Source organism: Dipodomys spectabilis, unplaced genomic scaffold, assembly GCF_019054845.1.
Source record: "Dipodomys spectabilis isolate Male_0828 unplaced genomic scaffold, ASM1905484v1 ptg000061l, whole genome shotgun sequence".
Taxonomy (NCBI): Eukaryota; Metazoa; Chordata; class Mammalia; order Rodentia; family Heteromyidae; genus Dipodomys; species Dipodomys spectabilis.
The window spans coordinates 3,392,957-3,412,662 of NW_024870738.1; the positions used below are offsets into that span (position 1 = coordinate 3,392,957).

Genomic DNA, 19,706 nt, shown 5'->3' on the forward strand with positions numbered 1-19,706 from the left:
CAATAAAAACCCAAAAAACAACAACCAAAAACAATAACAACAACAAAAACCTGGTGAAATGTATACGATATTATCAAGGCAAAGCCTATGTAAGCAACAGTATAGATTTCTAAGTGGCTAACATCCCATCAACCCACAAAGTGCTCTCTGGGACTCTGGCAGACATGTTATAGCTTAGTGCCAAGGCCTCTTTCCCTGAGAAATGCATGGGAGAGATGAAGAGGATGGATGCAAAGGGAAGGGGATGAGGCTGGGTACGCTGTTCAGGAAGCATCCCCTGAAGTCCCCGTGCCTAGGGCTTAGAACTTGAGGGGAATGACAGGCCAGTATTTAGGCTGATGTTTGTCACAGTGCTTGTCAAAGCTTAACTGCACTGCAGTCTCCATGGCCTGTATCTTGGCAGCGCTCTTTCCATACAAGATCTTCATCTCAGCCTTGCGCCGCTCACCAGGCTTCTCGGTTGGAGGCTTCACTGTGGGGCGCATATAGTACAGGCCGTGGTCAGCATTCACGTACTCCAGTAGGCGTTCTGCATCCAGTTCCCGCTGCCGCCCTGGGAACAGACACTAACGTGAACACACATGCATGTCCAAACACACCTGGGGCATGAGAAGGTGCGGTGGGCATTGTCTGAGGCCCCTATGGTTCCTCAGCATTTCCTTCCCCACTGGGACATCAACCAGCTGTGCCAGCTGACATGCTCTCTAGAACCCGAGGCCTGACCTGTAGATTTTAGTATTTGCTTAGAGGTGATGATTGAAATGGCAAAGGCCATAAAGAAACCTGTCACTCCAAGCCACCAAACCTCTGAAACATATCCTAAAAACACAGGAGGAAAAATGAAACCACCTGGCTTTCTTTTATTTGCCCAGCCACGAATGGCGGAGGGGACTTGGTTGCTTTCTCATATTGATCTGGGCAACCACAGCATGGAAATAAAAGGCTTATAGCCCAGTGTTGCAAAAAGCAGTATTCACTACCACAAATAGTGCAATCGGGGCTCGGTTTCCTCACTGGGGGAAGCCAAGCCCTCCATTAGCTGCGATGAAACAGCAGGTGCAAATCCTATTTATTGAACTGCATTCCTGTAATGGAAGAAATGGTTATTCAATTTTATTTTCCCCTACTTTCTATTTTAATGTAGTGAGTCCCAATATCAGAATTTTCACTCTTATATAAAGAGCAACATAAAAATGTTAACATTACAAGGCTGCATTAAGGTAACATCGACACAACTTACAGATCTTGTAAGTGACTCTGTCAGGAGAGAAATATATAGCAGAAAGCACATTATCTCCAGCGACTATTGCCACCAAGAGAAATGCCACTAGATAAGGAGTGAGATGGTTGTGGGGAATAAAACAATGATATAAATCATCCTTTCCTTGTTGGTCCTCTTTCCAGAAGTCTCTGGAAGGGAACACAGCAGTGAGCTAATCAAGTGTGAAGGGAAGGTGTCTTTATGGCTCCACACAGTTGCTCTCATAAATCCTGCTCTTTATAACCACCAGCTTGGAGTTGCAGGAAGGTGTTTTATAAACTTGGAAACATTAAGACTGGGATATGGCCACATGTATTTGGCCACTGATGACTTACATCATTGGTACTCAACGTTTACATATGGGAATAACATGTAGATCAGCCAAATGACTGTCATACAAACAAATGTCCTCTAGCTATTACCCATAGAAATGAACTTTCAATTCCTTGTGAGATGCAGAACTAAACCAAAACTGGTTTAATAGGTAAATAAACTGGAGACCAACAAGCATGTGCTTCTAAATATTGGATGTTGGTCTTTTTGTTAAATTTGAAATGGCAATATTTAAGTTGCTTGCTTCTCACAGATAGTTTTTCCTGCCCCCCACCCCCAACTTGCAGTAAGTTCTGGTGACATGGTATGGCAGCAATGAACTGGGTCTAAATTAGCCAGAGAAAAGAGTCACTCAGATATTTCTAGGGAGGGAGGAAGGGAGGGAGAGAGAGGGAGGAGGGGAGAGAGGAGGGAGGGAGAGAGGGGGAAAGGGAGGGGGGAAGAGAGAAAGAGAGAGAGACAGAGAGAGAGAGAGAGAGAGAGAGCACCAAAACTCAAAAGCACTCAGGTTGCATCTGACCCTTATTTTCACAAGCCCTATGTGTACCTGGGGCGGAAGCCTGGCTTGGGCTTCTTCCTGGGCACATCTCCTTTTTCCTGCCCCTGTTCCTGGAATGATTCAACTCCTGTTCTTCTGGCAGGGCTTTGAAGGAAAGCATAGCTTGCTAGATGTTTACAGAAGGAAGAGGAAAGGCAATGCAGGCATCCACTATTCAGTAGTTACAGCACTTCGTAAGAACCCTAGTCTGGCAGTATAATAGGCTACTGGTGGGCCTGTGGACTGTCCATTAAAGGTGAATTAGAGAGAAGGACCTCTTACTCAAGGACTCCTCTGAAGGTTTGACATTCCCATATCAGCACAACAGATTTCTTGCGCCATTCACGAGTTGCCTTGTACATGTGATGGATGCTTGTTAATATCTTTGGGAGGAGGTAATTCCACATTCAGGGATGCTAAGTGTTTTAGTGCTTCCCATCCAGAAAACAGGGCCTGAGAAGAAGGTTCCCACACCACTGTCATATCCCTCTTGAACGTGTCCTGAGACTATAATCAGCTTTACTGTCAGATTTGGTCACACGACAGATACTCAAAGTCATGCTAAATCTGAGCATTTGAGTTTATAGGTTTAACAAATCCTGAGATCTCAGCTATCTTAATAGCTAATAGTTCTTTGCTGTTTGAATATGTGAATTTAGCCTTTCTATTTCTTTATTTTCCTTTCCTTTCCAATTTCTAACATTTATAATTATGCTTCTTTTTGTTACTCTTCTGACATAATCTATTTTTTTTCTTTTCTTTTTTTTTTTTTTTGTCAGTCGTGGGGCTTGAACTCTGGGCCTGGGCTCTGTCCCTGAGCTCTTCAGCTCAAGTCAAGCGCTCTACCACTTGAGCCACAGCACCACTTCCAGTTTTCTGGTGGTTTATTGGAGATAAGAATCTCATGGGCTTTCCTGCCTGGACTAGCTTGAAACGTGATCCTCAGATCTCAGCCTCCTTAGTAGCTAGGATTACAGAAGTGAACCACCAGTGCCCGGCTGACAGAATCTATCTTATAGATATTAAGCAAGCAAAAACAATTCTGTGTTGACATCAGTGAATGAAATTCACGGAACACGAAGCAGGCTGCCATAGCAGTCACGGAAGCCCACACAATGTTCTACCACACAGTCAGCATTTGCTCAAAAGACCTTAGCTCTTAAAAGGTTAAAGTGGAAGCTGGGTGTTAGTGGCTCACGCCTATGATCCTAGATAATCAGGAGGCTGAAATCTGAGGATCGTGGTTTGAAGCCAGCTCAGAAAAATCCACGAGACTATTATTCTTCAATTAAGTACCAATAAAGCCTAAAATGGAGCTGTGGCTCAAGTTGCAGTGTGCTATCCTTGAGAAAAACAAAAGCTCAAGGACAGTGCCCAGGCCTTGGGTTCAAGCCTCAGGACCTGATCAATAAGGACACAACCTTCTGTCTGTATTTTCTACTAGTATTTCCTTCCCATTCAGGCTTCCTCATCAATAGTGAAGGTTCAGCTCTTATCCCCTCTGTGTGACTCAGATGATTCCAAGGGTCCAGTTTCCCCGCATTGGGACGGTTGCTATGCAACACTGACCCACAGGGTGCAAAGCCTGTCAGTGCAGATGAGCCTGTGATCTGCTCTGAGAACTAGCTGGGGGTGGGGGAAGCGGTGTGAGGGAAAGCATACCTCACCTTTATTGGCTGCTGTGTCACTAGCCCCAGGAGGCTAGCATGCCTGCCACAAAGCAAGTGCACAGGAAGTGGCTGTCCAATGACTGCTAGGACAAAGGCCATGCATTACTTTTTGTAAACAACTCTTCCTCTCAGATGCTGCTAAAGAAAAATGAGGACAACCCAGGGATAGAGAAACAGATGGTCAAATGTCACATGCTAGCATGGGCAAGGATCCGTTCCTTGTGGTTCCCCAGGGCCTCTCCAACATAAGGACTTTTTTTTTGTGGACTGGGGGAGTGGGTAAGAGCAGGGAAGCAGCACAGAATTAGGAGAGAACCCTGTTTCCTTACATTCAAGTTGCTTCACCTCTACTTAATTAAAAAAAAACTCTATTCTAAGATTTTATTACAAATCTGAGAAGCAGTTTTTAAACCAAATATTCTCAGATTGGCTGTGTGTAGGTGATCACAGATAATATCTGAAAGTACATACTGACAGGAGAGAACCAAGTAAAACTTAGAATGGAATATGCCAGTTTGAAGGCCTTTGTTTAGTCTGTCTTCTATTTATTACTTCTGTCTTTCCTCCCATGGGAAGAAAGAGTCCCCCCCCGCCCCCCCGCCCCAGCAGATTTTCTTCCTTTCGAGGCGAGGGCTAGTCAGGTGGAGAACCATCCAACTAAAGCTGAGAAATACTAATAACACATTTCAGACATAACAGTTGCCTTGCATGGACAGTTATATCATTTCTACTGAAAGGAGGTCTAAACTCACCTGTATGTGTACCTGCATGCACACCAGTATTGGGACTTAATAAACTCAGGGCCTGGGCACTATCCTTTAGCTTTTTCACTCAACGTTGGTTAATAATCTGCCATTTGAGCCAAAACTCCACTTCCAGCTTTTTGGTGGTTATCTGAAGAGTCTCATGGACTTTCCTACCTGGGCTGGCTTCCAACTGAGATCCTCAGATCTCAGTCTCCTGAGTAGCTAAGATTACAGGTATGAGCCACTGGTGTCCAGGTGAGTATCCCTATGCAAAGCATTAAAAGGAAAATAAGACACAGGGGGAAAGACATGTACAGATGGAAGCAGAGTTCAGAGTGATGCTGTCACAGTCAAGACCTGCAAGGAGACATCAGAAGCAGGCCCCTAGAGACTTTGGAGGAAAATGGTTCTGCTGACACCCTGATTTCAGAAATTGTAGAAGGATGAGAGAAGTTCTATTATTTTTTTTGTAATTAAATTTGTAGTACTTTGCCACAGGAATCCTAGGAAATGAATACAAGGATTAATATGCATTTAAGATTAAAACAAGAGGCTGGGCGCCAGTGGCTCAGTATATAATCCTAGCTACTCAGGAGGCTGAGATCTGAGGATTATAGTTCAAAGCCAGCCCTAGCAGGAAAGTCCATGAGACTTTTATTTCCAATTAACCACCAGAAACCTGGTGCTGTAGCTCAAGTGGTAGAGTGCTTGCCTTAAGCTGAAGAGCTCAGGGATAGTGCCCAGGCCCAGAGTTCAAGCCCCAAGCCCAACAAAAAAAAAAAAAAAAAAAAAGATTAAAACAAGAAAAGCAGTCAAATCTCTACTGGCTTCCATTGAGGTTGAGGCGGTATATTCTGTTTTTGATTACATGCACTGTTTTTGTTGGTCTTGGGGCTCGAACTCAGGGATTGAGTGCTGTCTCTCTCTGAGCTTCATTTGCTCGTCTAGCACTCTATCACTTGAGCCACAGTTCCACTTTTGGCTTTTTTTTTTTTTTTTGGTAATTTATTGAGTATCTCATAAACTTTCCTGCCTGGGCTGGCTTCAAACTGTGATCCTCTTATCTCAGCCTCCTCAGTAGCTATGATTACAAGTGGGAACCACCGATGTCCAGCTTTACATACAAATTTTATTTGTCAATTACATTGCAATAAAGCCAGGGACTATGAAAAGTCACAGACAGGGGCCAAATATTTTCACATCATTTATCAAATAAAGGATTTCTCTTCAAGTCATTGCACATCATCTCTTATTGATCTCTGCTAGGCCTGCTCTAGGTAGAAGTGATTCTGTGGTAAATGAAGTCCAGTCACTATAGGTGTATATAATCTTGACCTTTTTTATAAACCTACATATTACTAAAGTAGACTTATGAAACATAAATGAAATCAAAACACAGAAGTTACTCAGACTTTAAGAAAATCTTATATAGCAGGAAAACATTCATTTAGTATTCCACAGATAATTAGCCCAAAGGTAGAACACTGAGCAGGAGAGCAGTAAGATAATGAGTGTGAAGAATGGCATTCCCTGCCACTTTCTAGGATCAACATGTCTTTCTGATGAGATTAGTTATTATGTTGCCAAAATTACTGATCATAGTGTAACCCAAGGAAAACATAGACTTGATTAGTTGAGACTGCCTCATTTCTGGCTTGTCAGCAACATATCAGAACACAGGTGTCTGCCAGCAGAACTGGAGCCATTTTCCACTGGTTTCTTCATCCTGTGTCCTTCGTTCCAAGACAAATGTAACCCTGAATTTCACCGACAAATCAGCATTTTCACTCTTACAAGAAAAGTGTATTGAAACAATTCCCTTCCACATCTACCATCACACTGACCGGTTTTCAGTAATTTTTAACATTTGAACTAGATAAAACAAATGTCCAGAGTGGGACTGTGCTCCATAACTGTAATTTCATACTTCAACTCCACTGTCCTAAAACAGCTCAGGAGCCTGGTGCCAGTGACTCGCACCTGTAATCTTAGCTACTCAGGAGGCTGAGATCTGAGAATTGCAGTTTAAAGCCAGCGTGGGCAGGAAAGACCATGAGACTCATCTCCAATTAACCACCAAAAGCTGGAAATGGATCTGTGGCTTAAGTGGTAGAGCACTAACCTTGGGCAGAAAAAACTAAGGGATAGCACTCAGGCCCTGTGTTCAAGTCCCAGTACTGGCATAAAAAAAGAATCTTGTGCTGGGAAGGTGGCTCAGTAGTAGAGTGCTTGAGGCCCTGGGTTCGATTCCTCAGCACCACATAAACAGAAAAAGCCAGAAGTGGCGCTGTGGCTTAAGTGGTAGAGCACTAGCCTTGAGCTGAAGAGCTGAGGGACAGCGCCTAAGCCCAGAGTTCTAGCCCCAAGACCAACAATAGCAACAAAAAGAATCTTGTTTTGTAATTGAAGATAAAAGGTCTTTACTGAAATGCTCTGCCAGTGCAGAACCAAACAGAGCAGCTCTAAGTGCCTGGCATTTCATTAGTCTGCTTAGGTTCATGCTGATCTCTATGCTGAAGGGAGCAATTTAAGATGTGGGAGCTCGTTGCAATGTCTTCCAAAAAAATGGAGTACAGTATTTCAGAAACTCAGAAAGTGCAGGGAGAGGCCCTGGCAGAGCAAGAGGCAAGGGAAGTGGATAGAGTCAGGCAGACAAGACTTGAATACTAACAGCAAATGACTGCTGAGTTATTAACCAACTCGAGGTTGCTTTCCTCATTTGTAAAATGGATTCAATATCTTGAAGACTATAGTGTAGATTAGAGATGGCACACACACACACACACACACACACACACACACACACACACACACACACACACACACACCCATACATACGCCATCTGGTGAAGCAAATATCTTTGGTAAATGGTAGAGGAATTAGGATAAGCTTTATTTCAGAACTAAAATAATCATTCATTAAACAACTCTAACAATATAACTGAAGTATAACACATTATGATCGCTTTTCATAACTCAGGACTGGATATAGAATATTACTTGTACCCAAACAAAGAGTTACACAAATTATTCTGTGTGTTTAGATTAAGAAAAAAGGCAAAGAGAGATCCAGGCAAGGAAAGGAAGCCTGAGGACAGGTCTGAACTTACGCCGCTCTTCTCTGTGCCTTTCAGTCTCTGCAAAATACTGGCGGAGTTCCTCAGTGATTTCCATATTGCTTAGGTCGCACACTATCTCATCTTCAGACTCTGTCTCCATCTCTTCTTCTTCTTCAAACCAAGTTTGGTCTTCACTTATAGAAGCCTGGATCTGATTGCCATTACATGGAGGCTGTTCAGACCTTCCAAACTGTGAGTTACTGTAATATGAGTTCTGCCAGTAGTAACCATAGAAGGACTGAGGATAGCCAGCCCAAGAGCTGTAGGGAAATGCTGTGGGAGGGCAGTACCACAGCGAATGGAAATAGGACTCCACAGCCTTTCTGTAAGCCCTCCGGTGGCTTCTCATCCAAGCCATTGCTTGGTGATAATGTTCCCAGTATCTTGCATATGCTGGATGAGATATGAGGGCTCCGGATGTTGATGCCTACAAAATGAGGGGAAATGTGTGGCAGAAACCAGATTATCCTCCGAAGAAATCTTAAAACATTTAATTGACTAAGTAACAAGATATTTACTGTGTATCTACTAACAACTACTCTATACAAGGAAGATGTTACTAGGTCAAAAAAGGTCTGCTAGATCTGTACCTATGACAGAAACCAAGTATATACATACTTCATCTCTGTATATGTGAATATTAGGGACTTATGGGAGAATTAATTCCAGGTTAGGGAGCCTTACAGTGCGATGACAGAATCTAATAATGAACATTTCTAGGTAAGATGTGGGGAAAGATTTAAGACCCATTTTTTATCGTCTTAGCCATATTTCCTAGTTCCAAGTTAGAAATGGTGTTCCAATTATAACTGATGACCATGATAATCTTTACTACTTCTATTACCTGTTAGGCACAGCCCAGTGTTTAATATCTGAGTCACGAGTTGTCTAGACACGTACTAGATGTGCTTCTACTGTTTTGATATGCAGTTTGAGAATCCCTTAGCTATAAGGCTGAATCAAAAGTATTTCAGAGTTTGGTGTTTCTTGGATTCTAAAATCTGTGCATAGATTTTACAAACTGAACATTTAGAATCTGAAAATGCAGGATCTGAAACCTTTGAAGCGTCATATTGGTGCTCAAAAGTTTATTTCAGAGCTTTTGGGTTTTTTGATGCTCTATCCCTGTATCTTTGGTCTCTATCATGAAACAAGAATTTCAGGTTACTTTCTTTTTCTTGTGGTACTATAGATTGAGACTCAAACCTAGGGCATTGAAAAGTGCTCTGCCACTAAGCTATACTCACATCAATAATTTAAAGACTAATTTGCATAGACTTAAAAAAGAGTAAGAATGGGCTGGGAAGGTGGCTCAGCGGTAGAGTGCTTGTCTTGCATGCATGAGGCCCTGGGTACAATTCCTCAGCACCACATAAGCAGAAAAAGCCAGAAGTGGTGCTGTGGCTCAGGTGTTAGAGTGCTAGCCTTGAGCTGAAAGCTGAGGGACAGCGCCCAGGCCCAGAGTTCAGGCCCCACGACCAGCAAAAAAAAAAAAAAAAAAAAAAAAAAAGAGTAAGAAGTTAAGGACTAATTATTTAATTCATGAGAAAAAAAGGTAATCTTACCATTGCTCCTATCAGACTGGGAAAGTCCAAGTAGGCACTGAAAACAGAAAAGAACAGCCATTGTAAGCATCTATCTGATAAGTACAGCTGTGGAAATGTTCATGGTTATGTTGTGGTTTGCAGAGCAGCTAGTCCCTGGGAGGCTGCCTGCCACCAGCATGCTCAAACTTCACAAACATGCTATCCACTTGTGGTGGGTAAAGGAGATCTCCTTAGGCACAATTAAATGGCCAAATGGCCTTCATGGTTTGCATTCAATTAATTGTCAAGTTTATGGAAATAAATATAGAAATACTTAGTAGTCTGTATGCATATACAAAAGAGTACATACAGGACACAAACTAAAAAGTTAGAGTGATTATTTACCAGTCCTTAGCAGGTTGATGTGTACTTAAGATAACTCTGGGTCCTTCTGAGCCTTCAGAAGAATCTATCTTTCCAACTGACTGGAAATCTCTGCAGGATCTTGCCCTAGCTTTCTGACTGCAGAAGCATCTTCAAACAAGACATCCGTCCAGCCTCACGTGGGCTTGGTTGAGGCTTTTTTATATTGTGAAGATACTGTACAGAGAAGTTACAGTTACATGAGTAAGGTAATGAGTACATTTCTTATCGAGCATTGTTACTCCCTCCTTTGTTTTTCCCCTACTATCCCTTCCTTTCCTACATCCTCAACTCTTTCCTTCCCCCGCATCTCCACTCCCCACCCCCTGAAGTTGTAAAGTTCATTTTCAACATAGTGTCTTGTACTTCTCATTGTTAAATGGGTCAGCCTGTATCCTTATTTCAGCATTTTGTTATTTCCCTTCCCCTCCCCAAATTAGGAAAATGTATATACAAGATGCATATACAAGATCTCCCCCCATTCAAGTGTTCAATTATTAAATACCTGGTTACACTAGAATGTACTTAATGCATGTGCACTTAAACTTCTGTGAGATAAAACTGCTAACAACAAAAACATAGGTTTTTAAACTCTGGAAATGAGATACTAAAGGAGTCTTAGTTTTTGTATTTCACTTTACTAGAAGATATAATTAAAACAAAACACCTCAAAATCTTACAAAATAGTTACTTTGTAATCTCTGTAAGATGCTTTGATATGATTATGCAAAAAAACTGAGACGTTAAATTCACTACATCTATCTTTTAAGATTGAACCTAAAGAGAACTATTCATAACTTTTCATATATAACAAGCTTCCAAAAAGGCTATTTCTTGGAGGGCCGACATACTCAATACATCCTATTTACCATCCAAAACTCAGTATTGCACACACATGCAGTGACTATAAACTAGAAAGTAGTTAGCAAAAGTAGTGGAAGTAGAAACTGAGTTCACAGTACTTTCCATCTATAATGTAAAAGTTTTAAATATGAGCAATCACCCGAAAACCTAGCTAATGTCTTTGTGCTTTATAGACTATGTGAGGAATATAAAATGGTCAATTCTTGGGCATCTTACCATTCAGAGAAACAAAACTAACACAAATGGATTATGATAGGAATCAGTCTATACTTGAGTACTAAGTTGTAAAGTGTAGCCTCTAAGTGGCTGATTATTACAGGCAGGTTTTGTATTTCTAACAGTAATAGTACAATCTAAATAGCTTTCTGAGAAGCTTGAAGTACATAAAAATATTAAATGAACTCCATGTGTCTTAATCAAATTTGTTTCATAGATTAGCAAGTAGCACACAAATTAAATTAGAAAAGTCTAGGAGACATCTGTGTGCTTTCAGAAAATTAAGAATTTTGAATCCCAGCAGGATTATGGCAGAAATCTGTGAACCCCAGCATTAGTAAAGCAGAGATAGGAGGATCATGAGTTTGAGGCCAGTCTGGGTTACAAAGAAAGACTGTCTCATAAAATAAAACAACTTTGAATTTAGACTTCTTCCAATGACTCATAAAATATTTAAAACCAAGCCAGTCAATTGAGAATTTGGATAGGTTCAAATTGACCAAATTCTGTTTTCTTTTTCTTTTGATGCCAGTCCTGAGGCTTGAACTCAGATGCTGTTTCTTTTATGCCCCATTTCTGGCTTTTTACTGGTCAATTGGAGATACACATCTCACTAGCTTCAAACCTCAGCTACCTTCAAACCTCAACCCTGAGATCTTAGCCTTCTGAGTAGCTAATTACAGGTAGGAGCCACCAGAGCCCAGCAGTGCATGATTTCTGACTGAGACCCTGCTACTTGGCATTGCTAGACAGGACATTAGGACACAAAGCAGGATGAAGTTCTGGGTACCTATGCCTCAGAAGGAATATATTCTTTCTAAGTCACCAGTTCATCAGTTCCTATCAAGTTAGCTCCTCAGGTAAGAAAATCCTCTCTGAAAATAGGTCCTTTCAAAACGCTGGCTATTTCTTTCCATATAAAGAGCTTCAGGACCTAATAAGAATGCCTAGGATTCTGTAAACATTAAAAGTCCAACAAACTCAGCACTAGGAAAGGGGTACATGTAAGAGGGGGCATAGGGCCAAGGGGAAGGGGAGAGTGAAGGGGGCGGGAAGATGAATGCAGTCAAGAGTTTACTGTGTCTACCACACAATTAAGTAAGGGAAGGAATGAGTAGAAGGGGAGGTGAGAATGTTGAAGGTGGTGACGGTGATCAAGATGCATTGTATTGATGCACTGCTTTGTTAAATGGCATCTCCACTGTACAACTACTTAGAGACAATACAGTATTTTTATAAAAGAAAAACATAAACAAAAACAAGCAACCCTAGGCACTTTAGCAACATTTTCAGACAAAAGGAAGAAAGCTTGTGGGTATGGCAGGTTTCAAAGCCCATTCCGTGGATCTTTCATTTGAATCTCTTATTCTCCATCTCCCTAGGAACTTCTCCTTTCATGGCACAAGGCTTCAGGGCTGAACAACAACTTGCCTCCTAATGGGCTGGCAGAGAGGAGAAAAGGGATTGGCAATGTCAGGGAAAACCGGATCCAAGCTCTACAAGCTGTGCAGCGCTCCCCAGAAAGCACAATGGCATCATGGTCACTACCCAGCTGAGCCCCTGGGAGTAACAGAGGCAACTCATTGTCCTCTCCAAAGGAGGAAGGAAAAAAACAGGGTTGAGGTCATTCACTAAACACTGCTGAGGCCTACAGACGGACAGAGCCCCAGTCTTGAATGACGCATTTTCCCATCTAGCTACACTAAAATATGCATTTATTTGGCAGTGAATCTACTTATTCTGGTAGATATATTTTTAAATGTATGAATACAGATGTAATGTTCAGTGAATACTATGTGACTCCTATTAGGTTTCTAAAAAATTCCACAGATAAGTAATGTGGCTTTGATAGAAAAAGCAGTGGCATCACACCTATATTTATTACACACACACACACACACACACACACACACACATATTTACGCTTGACCTCATGGCCTTGTGTTTTCATTTTGTTTTCTTGTTCACAGCTGGTGCTCTACCACTTGAGCCATGCCTCCACCTTGGATTTTTCTTAATTGGTTAATTAGAGATAAAGCCAGACTTTTCTGCCCAGGCTGGCCTTGAACTGTGACCTTCCAGGTCTTAGCCTCCAGAGTACCTAGAATTACAGGCATGAACCACAGGCATCCAAATGGCTGGGCACTGTCCCTGAGCTACAGCTTCACTCCAGGCTTTTTTGGGAGGTAGTTTATTGGAAATAAGCATCCTATGGACTTACCTGCCTAGGTGGGCTTCAAACTGTGATTCTTCTCAGATCTCAAGCTACCTGAGCAGTTAGGATTATAGGCATGAGCCACTAGCATGCGGCTCATATTTATATTATTATAAAAATAGGACCTATGATTTGTCTCAACAAGCAGGTAAGTAACAATTTTCTATAGAATTCTTAAAACTAAATACTAAAACTAAAATTAAAGACTTATTTTCTTTGACTTTTACACAGAATCGTATTGAAAGTCAATCATCAACTCAGTTACTCTGGCTAAAACTCTGAAAGGCAAACCTTTTCTATAAAGGTTCCCATGAATTTTGCTCTTTGAGTCAGCTATATTATTCTTGGGGATTTAAGTCCTCAAATTCACTGTTTTAAAGTTGAATGGTGTCTGCAACAAAATAAACGAAGACCTGATAAGAAACCTGACTTTACGTAAACTGTGTCATATGTGATTCTAGCAATGTCTGTAGTGCAATGCTAAACCGCAGCAAACACGCCTTTCGAAATATAAACACTGGCAAGACAGACATTCAGTTACGGAAAACTAATATAAGAGACATTTGAGAGCACTGCTTCTTGCCCACCTTCTCAGGCAAGCCTTGCTGCCACCCCTAGCTGGCTGCTAGGCTGGCAAACATACCCAGCTTGATGTCCTCTTGGGCTCCCTCCTGTGGCTCTGCATGGTCCCTGCCTAGTGATTTGGGCATCAAAGATGGCCTAAGTATGAAAGGCCTTCTCCTACCCACAGGGGTCCAAACTCCATCTTTCCACTACTGCAAGTACACAAGCCAGTATGTTTAGAAAACCTGCACTTTCCCATCTATAACAGCCAGCTTAAAAGTTAAAGGGTGAGGGACCCCCCCCCCCCACCAGCAAAACCTCCTTGATTTCCTTTTTCTTCTTTTAACAGCAAGCCCCAGTTTACTCTTCTGGATGTTGTAGTAAGTACTGTCACAAACAAAGCACTGGCATGGGGAAGAAGACTGAAAGAAAGGATGTATTTAACAATTCCACTCCCCCCCCCCCCCCATACCAATGACATCCCAGCCACAGAAGGGCATTGTTTAATCTGTCAGTAAGGGTGATTAATTTGCAAGTTCACCGAGTCTGTATGTAGCTAGCCTCAGAGTCAGAAGTGAACTAGGAGGCAGTTACCTCTCACTCATGAATATATGAGCTAAAGGGAGAACTGAAAACTAGGATAATGAAAGTGACACAATGAAAATACAGTTCAACTCAAAAAATTAAACCACCCAACAACAAATCCTCAAAGAAACAACTGCCCAATAAGTAAGTCGGAGAAAGACTTAAAGAGAAGCTTCTCTGAAGAAGAAAGAAGGATGGCCAATAGACACATGAAGAAATGTTCAACATCCCTAGCCATAAAAGAAATGCAAATCAAAACAACCTTGAGATATCACCTCACTCCAGTTAGAACAGCAAAAATCAAGAACTCTAACAACAACAGATGCTGGAGGGGATGTGGACAGAAAGGAACCTTACTTCATTGTTGGTGGGAATGTAAACTTGTTCAACCACTTTGGAAAGCAGTATGGAGGTTCCTCAAAAGACTCCACATAGAGCTCCCCAATGACCCAGCAATCCCACTTTTGGGCATTTACCCAAATGATCACAAACAAGGCCACACTAAAGCTACCAGCACAACTATGTTTATTGCAGCATTATTTACCATAGCTAAGATATGGAACCAACCCAGATGCCCCTCAGTAGATGAATGGATCAAGAAGATGTGGTATATATACACAATGGAATTCTATGCCTCCATCAGAAAGAATGACATTGCCCCATTTGTTAGGAAATGGAAAGGCTTGGAAAAAATTATATTAAGTGAAGTAAGCCAGGTCCAAAGAAACATAGGTCCCACGGTTTCCCTTATTTGCAATATCTAGTATAGGTATGAGTCAAGCGGAAAAAGTCAGAGAATGTGATGTTAGGAAAACGAACCCTCAAATATGTATTTTAATGTTTTTGTTTCTTTCATGCATGTGTGTCTAACACATTCATAAGATTATTTCTTTGTTGCTTTGTATGTCCCTCCCCCACAGTGTAACCCCCGCTTTCACTATATTTGATGTCAGTATAACATGTGGAGGAGACGGGGACAAACAAGTCGTTTAAGGATTCAGGTGGACCTGTTGCAACAATGAGAAGTACAAAATGTCATGGCAAAACCAGCTTTACAATGTCGGTGGGGGGGGGGGAGGGGTATGATTGGGTGGGGGGGGGAGGGGGGAGGCTGGGAAGGGAGGTGAAGGGTAAATAAAGGAGGAGGCTGCAATGCTTGGTAAGAAATGTATGCATTATCCTGCCCATGTAATTGTAACCCCTCTGTACAATATGTTCTCAAATAAAATAAAATAAAATTTAAAAAAAAAAAAAAGAAAATACAGTTCAAAACAACAACTACAAATCCAGATTTGGGGGTTGGAATGTGATTTAGTGGTAGAGTGCTTGCCTAGCATGCACTGTGGCTCAAGTGGTAGAGTGCTAGCCTTGAGCAAAAGCAGCTCAGGGACAGCATCCGGGCCCCGAGTTCAAGCCCCAGGACTGGCAAAAAAAAAATCCAGATTAAGTTGGCTTCACTTCAGGCCTATCAGTCACGTAGCAAAACCTGGTGTGAGCATAGCAAAGTAAGACCAGAATTAGCAGGCATTGCAAATTGAAGACCTATCAGCAAAAATTGTGACTACTTCAAGTGGCTAAGACTACTTTTACATTTTCACAGTCTTAAAGTTTATTTCCCCCTCTGTAAACATATTCATGCTAATTCCATGTTAATCTCTGCTTTCTGATTAGAAGACTCATACTCCAACCCATCTGGGCACTTAATTATAATTTGTTCCTTGTACTTTTCTCATTATCCTTGCAGTATAAAAATAATAGCTATTAACTCCTGCCCTTGGATGCTACTGAGATTGTTATAATCTCCTAACATTCTTTCTTCCAAATGATCGAGGAGCTGTTAACTCAAATAACTGACTTTAAGGCCCCAAATCTTTTCAGGAAGCAACTTTTAAAATAAATCGAGTTTTTTCAAGGTATTTTTTAAATCCATCTAGCCTTTAATCAACTAGTTATTCTTTATTTACTTGTCCAAATGTTCTATGGGTGGATTTCCTAATGGGGAGGGGTAGTTCTGTACCTAGTTTGTAAACTCACTTACCTACACTGTAGCCTTAATTGTTCAACTTCCTCCCAGCCTCTTTACCTTCTCTTGAAATACTGGATTTAAGAAACATAAAGTGATCATTTACCACCTGTAAAACAACTTTAGAATTAACATTTCGCCTTTAAACTTTAGTCTGTACTTGTTCCCAGCACAACAGAGAAGTACATGAGGAAATCCATTACACGTCTGTGAACTTGCCTTCAGTAAGCCTTACTGAAAGATACCAAGAATCTGTTGTGAATATATGGTTTCAGAATCAGGTATATTGGCACATGCCTGTAATCGCAGCGCTATGGAGGGCTAGAATCCAAGTTACACCACAAGGGAGATCCAGGCTACTTTGAGTTACATAGGGAAACCCTGATTCAGTGGGGTCGGGAAGTAGCTCAGCAGTTGAGAACTTGCATAGTATGGACAAGGCCCTGGTTTCAATCCCCAGTGCCACAAAAAGAAAAGTATGCTTGCATGTGTATATGTATGTATGTATATATGTACATGTCATCCCAAAGAGCCTGTTGCTCCGATAAATACTAGCAAAAATTGTATTTTTACAGACCATGCACAATCCCACAATTCACAGCAGTTAGGTAAAATAACCCTAGAAGCCTTCTTTGTGTTATTAGTCTTTAAAATTTTCAAGTAATATTTTTCTTACTTAGGATGAGAAACAGCTGAAGAAAGAGCCTAGCCTGTGAAACAACTTTTCTAGCAATTTCTGCAGCGGCCCCTCGTTGTCATGGTAATTCCCGCTTAAACAACTCGGCCCGCCCACAAAGGTCAAAGTGCAAAGGAAAAGAAAGAAAAACCTCAATTATTTTCCAGGAGACAGGCCAATAGGCATCCCTCCAAGGATCCATCCCATTCAGAGAGTGGGCTGGATGGTCACAGAATGGGAACAATTACCACGGCAACGTGACAGCCCGGACACCGACTCCCAGCGTCGGAGCAAGCCAGGCCCCCGGGGCGGCCAGCTTCCTCCTTCACTCCCGCACAGCAACTCGGCTCCCCCCCAAGTCACCTCATGGCTACGCAGCTTGCAGATACCAGGCGATGGCTGAGCCAGGAGCCTACTTTCCAGTTTTGGGGGGCGGGGGAGACACAAGAGCCACAGAGACTTCAGGACCGCGTTGCCGGGCAACTAAAAGCACTCTTCCGCTTTAGAGCCACGCGAGTCTGCTGCGCAGGAAGTCCCGCCCAGCCCCCCCCCCGCGTCACATCCGCATCCAGGGCTGACGTGGGCTGGAGGGCGGGCGTAGTCTGGGAATCTTGCTCGGTGGGGGAGGAGCGCGGGAAAGGAGTTTGAATGTCTCGCGGGAGATTGCTGAGTGCTGGCACTGGGGCGAGCGCGATCGGGGACCCCGAGAAAGGCACAACCAGGCTTAGACTGAGTGGATAGAAAGAAAAATGTATTAATTGATTTCGGCTGCTGTCACCGAGGCGGAACGCTCTTGGCACTCAAGCCTTTGACAAATGTGTGTCTCACCAGTCTGGGTGTTAGGAGTCCAGACAGATGTGGCAGCCCCCCTCCCTCCCTTGGTTGGCGCGCCTCTCCTCTGCACTTGCTTCTGGCATAGGCTCTTTCCTCTAGCACTGTGTCCTCATCTGAGGGTTCCCAATTTGTTTTTACATTTGAGGAGGGGTCATTGTGTGATCGGAGGGTTGTCTGGTGTATCAGAGGATCAGCAGCATCTCTGGCCATCCCCCACTAAATGCCAGTGGTAGCTCCCAATTGTGACCGCAGTAAACGCCCCCCAGATAGTGCCACATGAACCCGGGAGCAAAGTAAGCACCAAAGGAGAAATATTGACTTAGAAGTTGCCGATAGTATTTCTGCTCTTATCCTCCCACTAATGGTATGAACATCATGATCATCCATCCCAGGGGTAAAGGAGGCTTGGAATTTTTCTTACAGGTGGCCACTGGCCCTTATCTCCAATTAACCATCAAAAAGCCCTGAAGTGGAAGGGATATTCAAATACCTGATACCTTTGAGTGAAAATGTTAAGGGCCAGCACCTTGGCCCTTAAGCCCTAGTGCCAACACACACACACACACACACACACACACACACACACACACACAGAAGACAAAAGGCTTAGTGGGTCCTCAAATACTCACTCACTCCAGGCAATGGGAATTATGCATCTGTTGGAGATGGCTCTATTCCATTAATCTTCCCAGTTGAATTTTAGTCATTATATAATTTAACTCACTTGAATAAAAATATTGGTGATGGGGAACAATAAACACTTAAAAGGTAAAAATCCCATTTGAAACTCCAGTTGAGGAAGAAATAGATTACGAAATGGATGACGGAAGACTGGATTGTTATGTTGTACCACCACCTGGTGGACATTTATGAACTCCATATTTCTTAATCCTTTGGTATTCATTTAATACTAGTGAATTAGTCCATTGTGTTGTAGCGCCACCTGGTGGGAATATATTTCGTATTTTCCCCCAGAGGAGCTTGTATGATTTCCTGTTGGACTTTTTTGGGGGGGTGGAGGAGGGAGAGTGTGAGGTGGGTGGGTCTGGGGGCTTGAACTCTGGGCCTGGGTGCTGTTCTTGAGCTTATTTTTTGCTAGGGCTAGCAGTCTACCACAGTGCCACTCTCAGCTTTTTCTGAGTTGTTTATTAGAGATAGGTAGGCACTCTACCACTGAGCTACATCCCCAGCCAGAGAGTCTTTGGACTAAATGATTGCTACATTGCTTTGTGATTATCTTTGGTAGATTGTATGAATGTAGTCATGTATGAACTTTTCATAGCAGCTTAAACAAATCTAGCCCACAGGAGTCCTGTAACCACATTATGGTATTTGGTATGAGAAAGACATTTGTTTTGCTGACTATTAATGACATCATTTTTTAACCTTTTAGTGAATATTTTGGATCTGAGAATACTCAGTGATGTTATTTTCTACATTGCAAATAGTTTAATAAAAGTGAACTGAAAGTTGTGAGCAAAAAAAAAAAAAAAAGAGAGAGAGAGAGAGTCTTACAGACCTTTCTGCCTGGGCTGGCTTCCAACGGCGATCCTCAGATCTCAGCCTCCTGACTAGCTAGGGTTACAGGCATGAGCCACCGGCACTGGGTTCAGGTGGACATTTCTGAATGTGATAGTTCCTCACCTTGTCTGCCATTTTCTTTCCTTTGACAATAGAGGAAAATATTTGTAACCTAGCGTCTCTGGGTAGTTATGTATGAATGAGATCCTTTCTCACCCACTTATTTCTTATTTGCCATTTCATTTCACACTGGAGTAGGTTGAATGAGGGCTTGAATTAGTCCATCTACTGGTGGACTTTTTTTTTGTCAGTTGTGAGGCTTGAACTCAGGGCCTACGTGCTGTCCCTGAGCTCTTTTGCTCAAGGTTAGTGCTCTAGTGTTTTGAGCCACAGCTCCACTTACAGTTTTTGAGTGGTTAATTGGAGATAAGTGTCACACAGGGACTCTTCCCCCCTGGCTTGGAACCGTGATCCTCAAATCTTAGCTTCCTGAATAGCTAGGATTACAGGTATGAGCCACTGGGCACCTAGCTTCCCAGTAGTCATTTATAAACCAATTCCTTCCTCACCCATTTGTCTGGTATTTTATTAG

General features: G+C 42.3%; 1 protein-coding gene across 3 annotated transcripts; it reads right to left on the reverse strand.

The window, feature by feature from the left end:
- Positions 1-265: 265 nt before the first annotated feature.
- Positions 266-17,259, reverse strand: Gemin8 (gem nuclear organelle associated protein 8). 3 transcript variants are annotated; one of them, XM_042680483.1, is made up of 5 exons: positions 17,123-17,259; positions 9,599-9,793; positions 9,233-9,269; positions 7,659-8,094; positions 266-553 (listed from the first exon to the last, which is right to left on the reverse strand). In XM_042680483.1, exons 3-5 carry the CDS (start codon positions 9,233-9,235, stop codon positions 300-302), a joined length of 693 nt encoding a protein of 230 aa, XP_042536417.1. In that variant the 5' UTR covers positions 9,236-9,269; positions 9,599-9,793; positions 17,123-17,259; the 3' UTR covers positions 266-299. The 3 variants fall into 3 exon arrangements, with proteins under 3 accessions (XP_042536417.1, XP_042536416.1, XP_042536418.1); XM_042680482.1 differs by lacking the exon at positions 9,599-9,793; XM_042680484.1 differs by lacking the exons at positions 9,599-9,793; positions 17,123-17,259 and adding an exon at positions 17,008-17,022.
- Positions 17,260-19,706: the final 2,447 nt, after the last annotated feature.

What these genes read in the sequence shown, in the direction of transcription:
- Gemin8 (XM_042680482.1), bottom strand. An exon ending in CCAGTCTGATAGGAGCAATG is followed by an intron (nt 8,095 to 9,232) that starts GTAAGATTACCT and finishes CTCATTTTGTAG; the next exon opens with GCATCAACATCCGGAGCCCT. An exon ending in AAGGCACAGAGAAGAGCGGC is followed by an intron (nt 554 to 7,658) that starts GTAAGTTCAGAC and finishes GTCTGTTCCCAG; the next exon opens with GGCGGCAGCGGGAACTGGAT.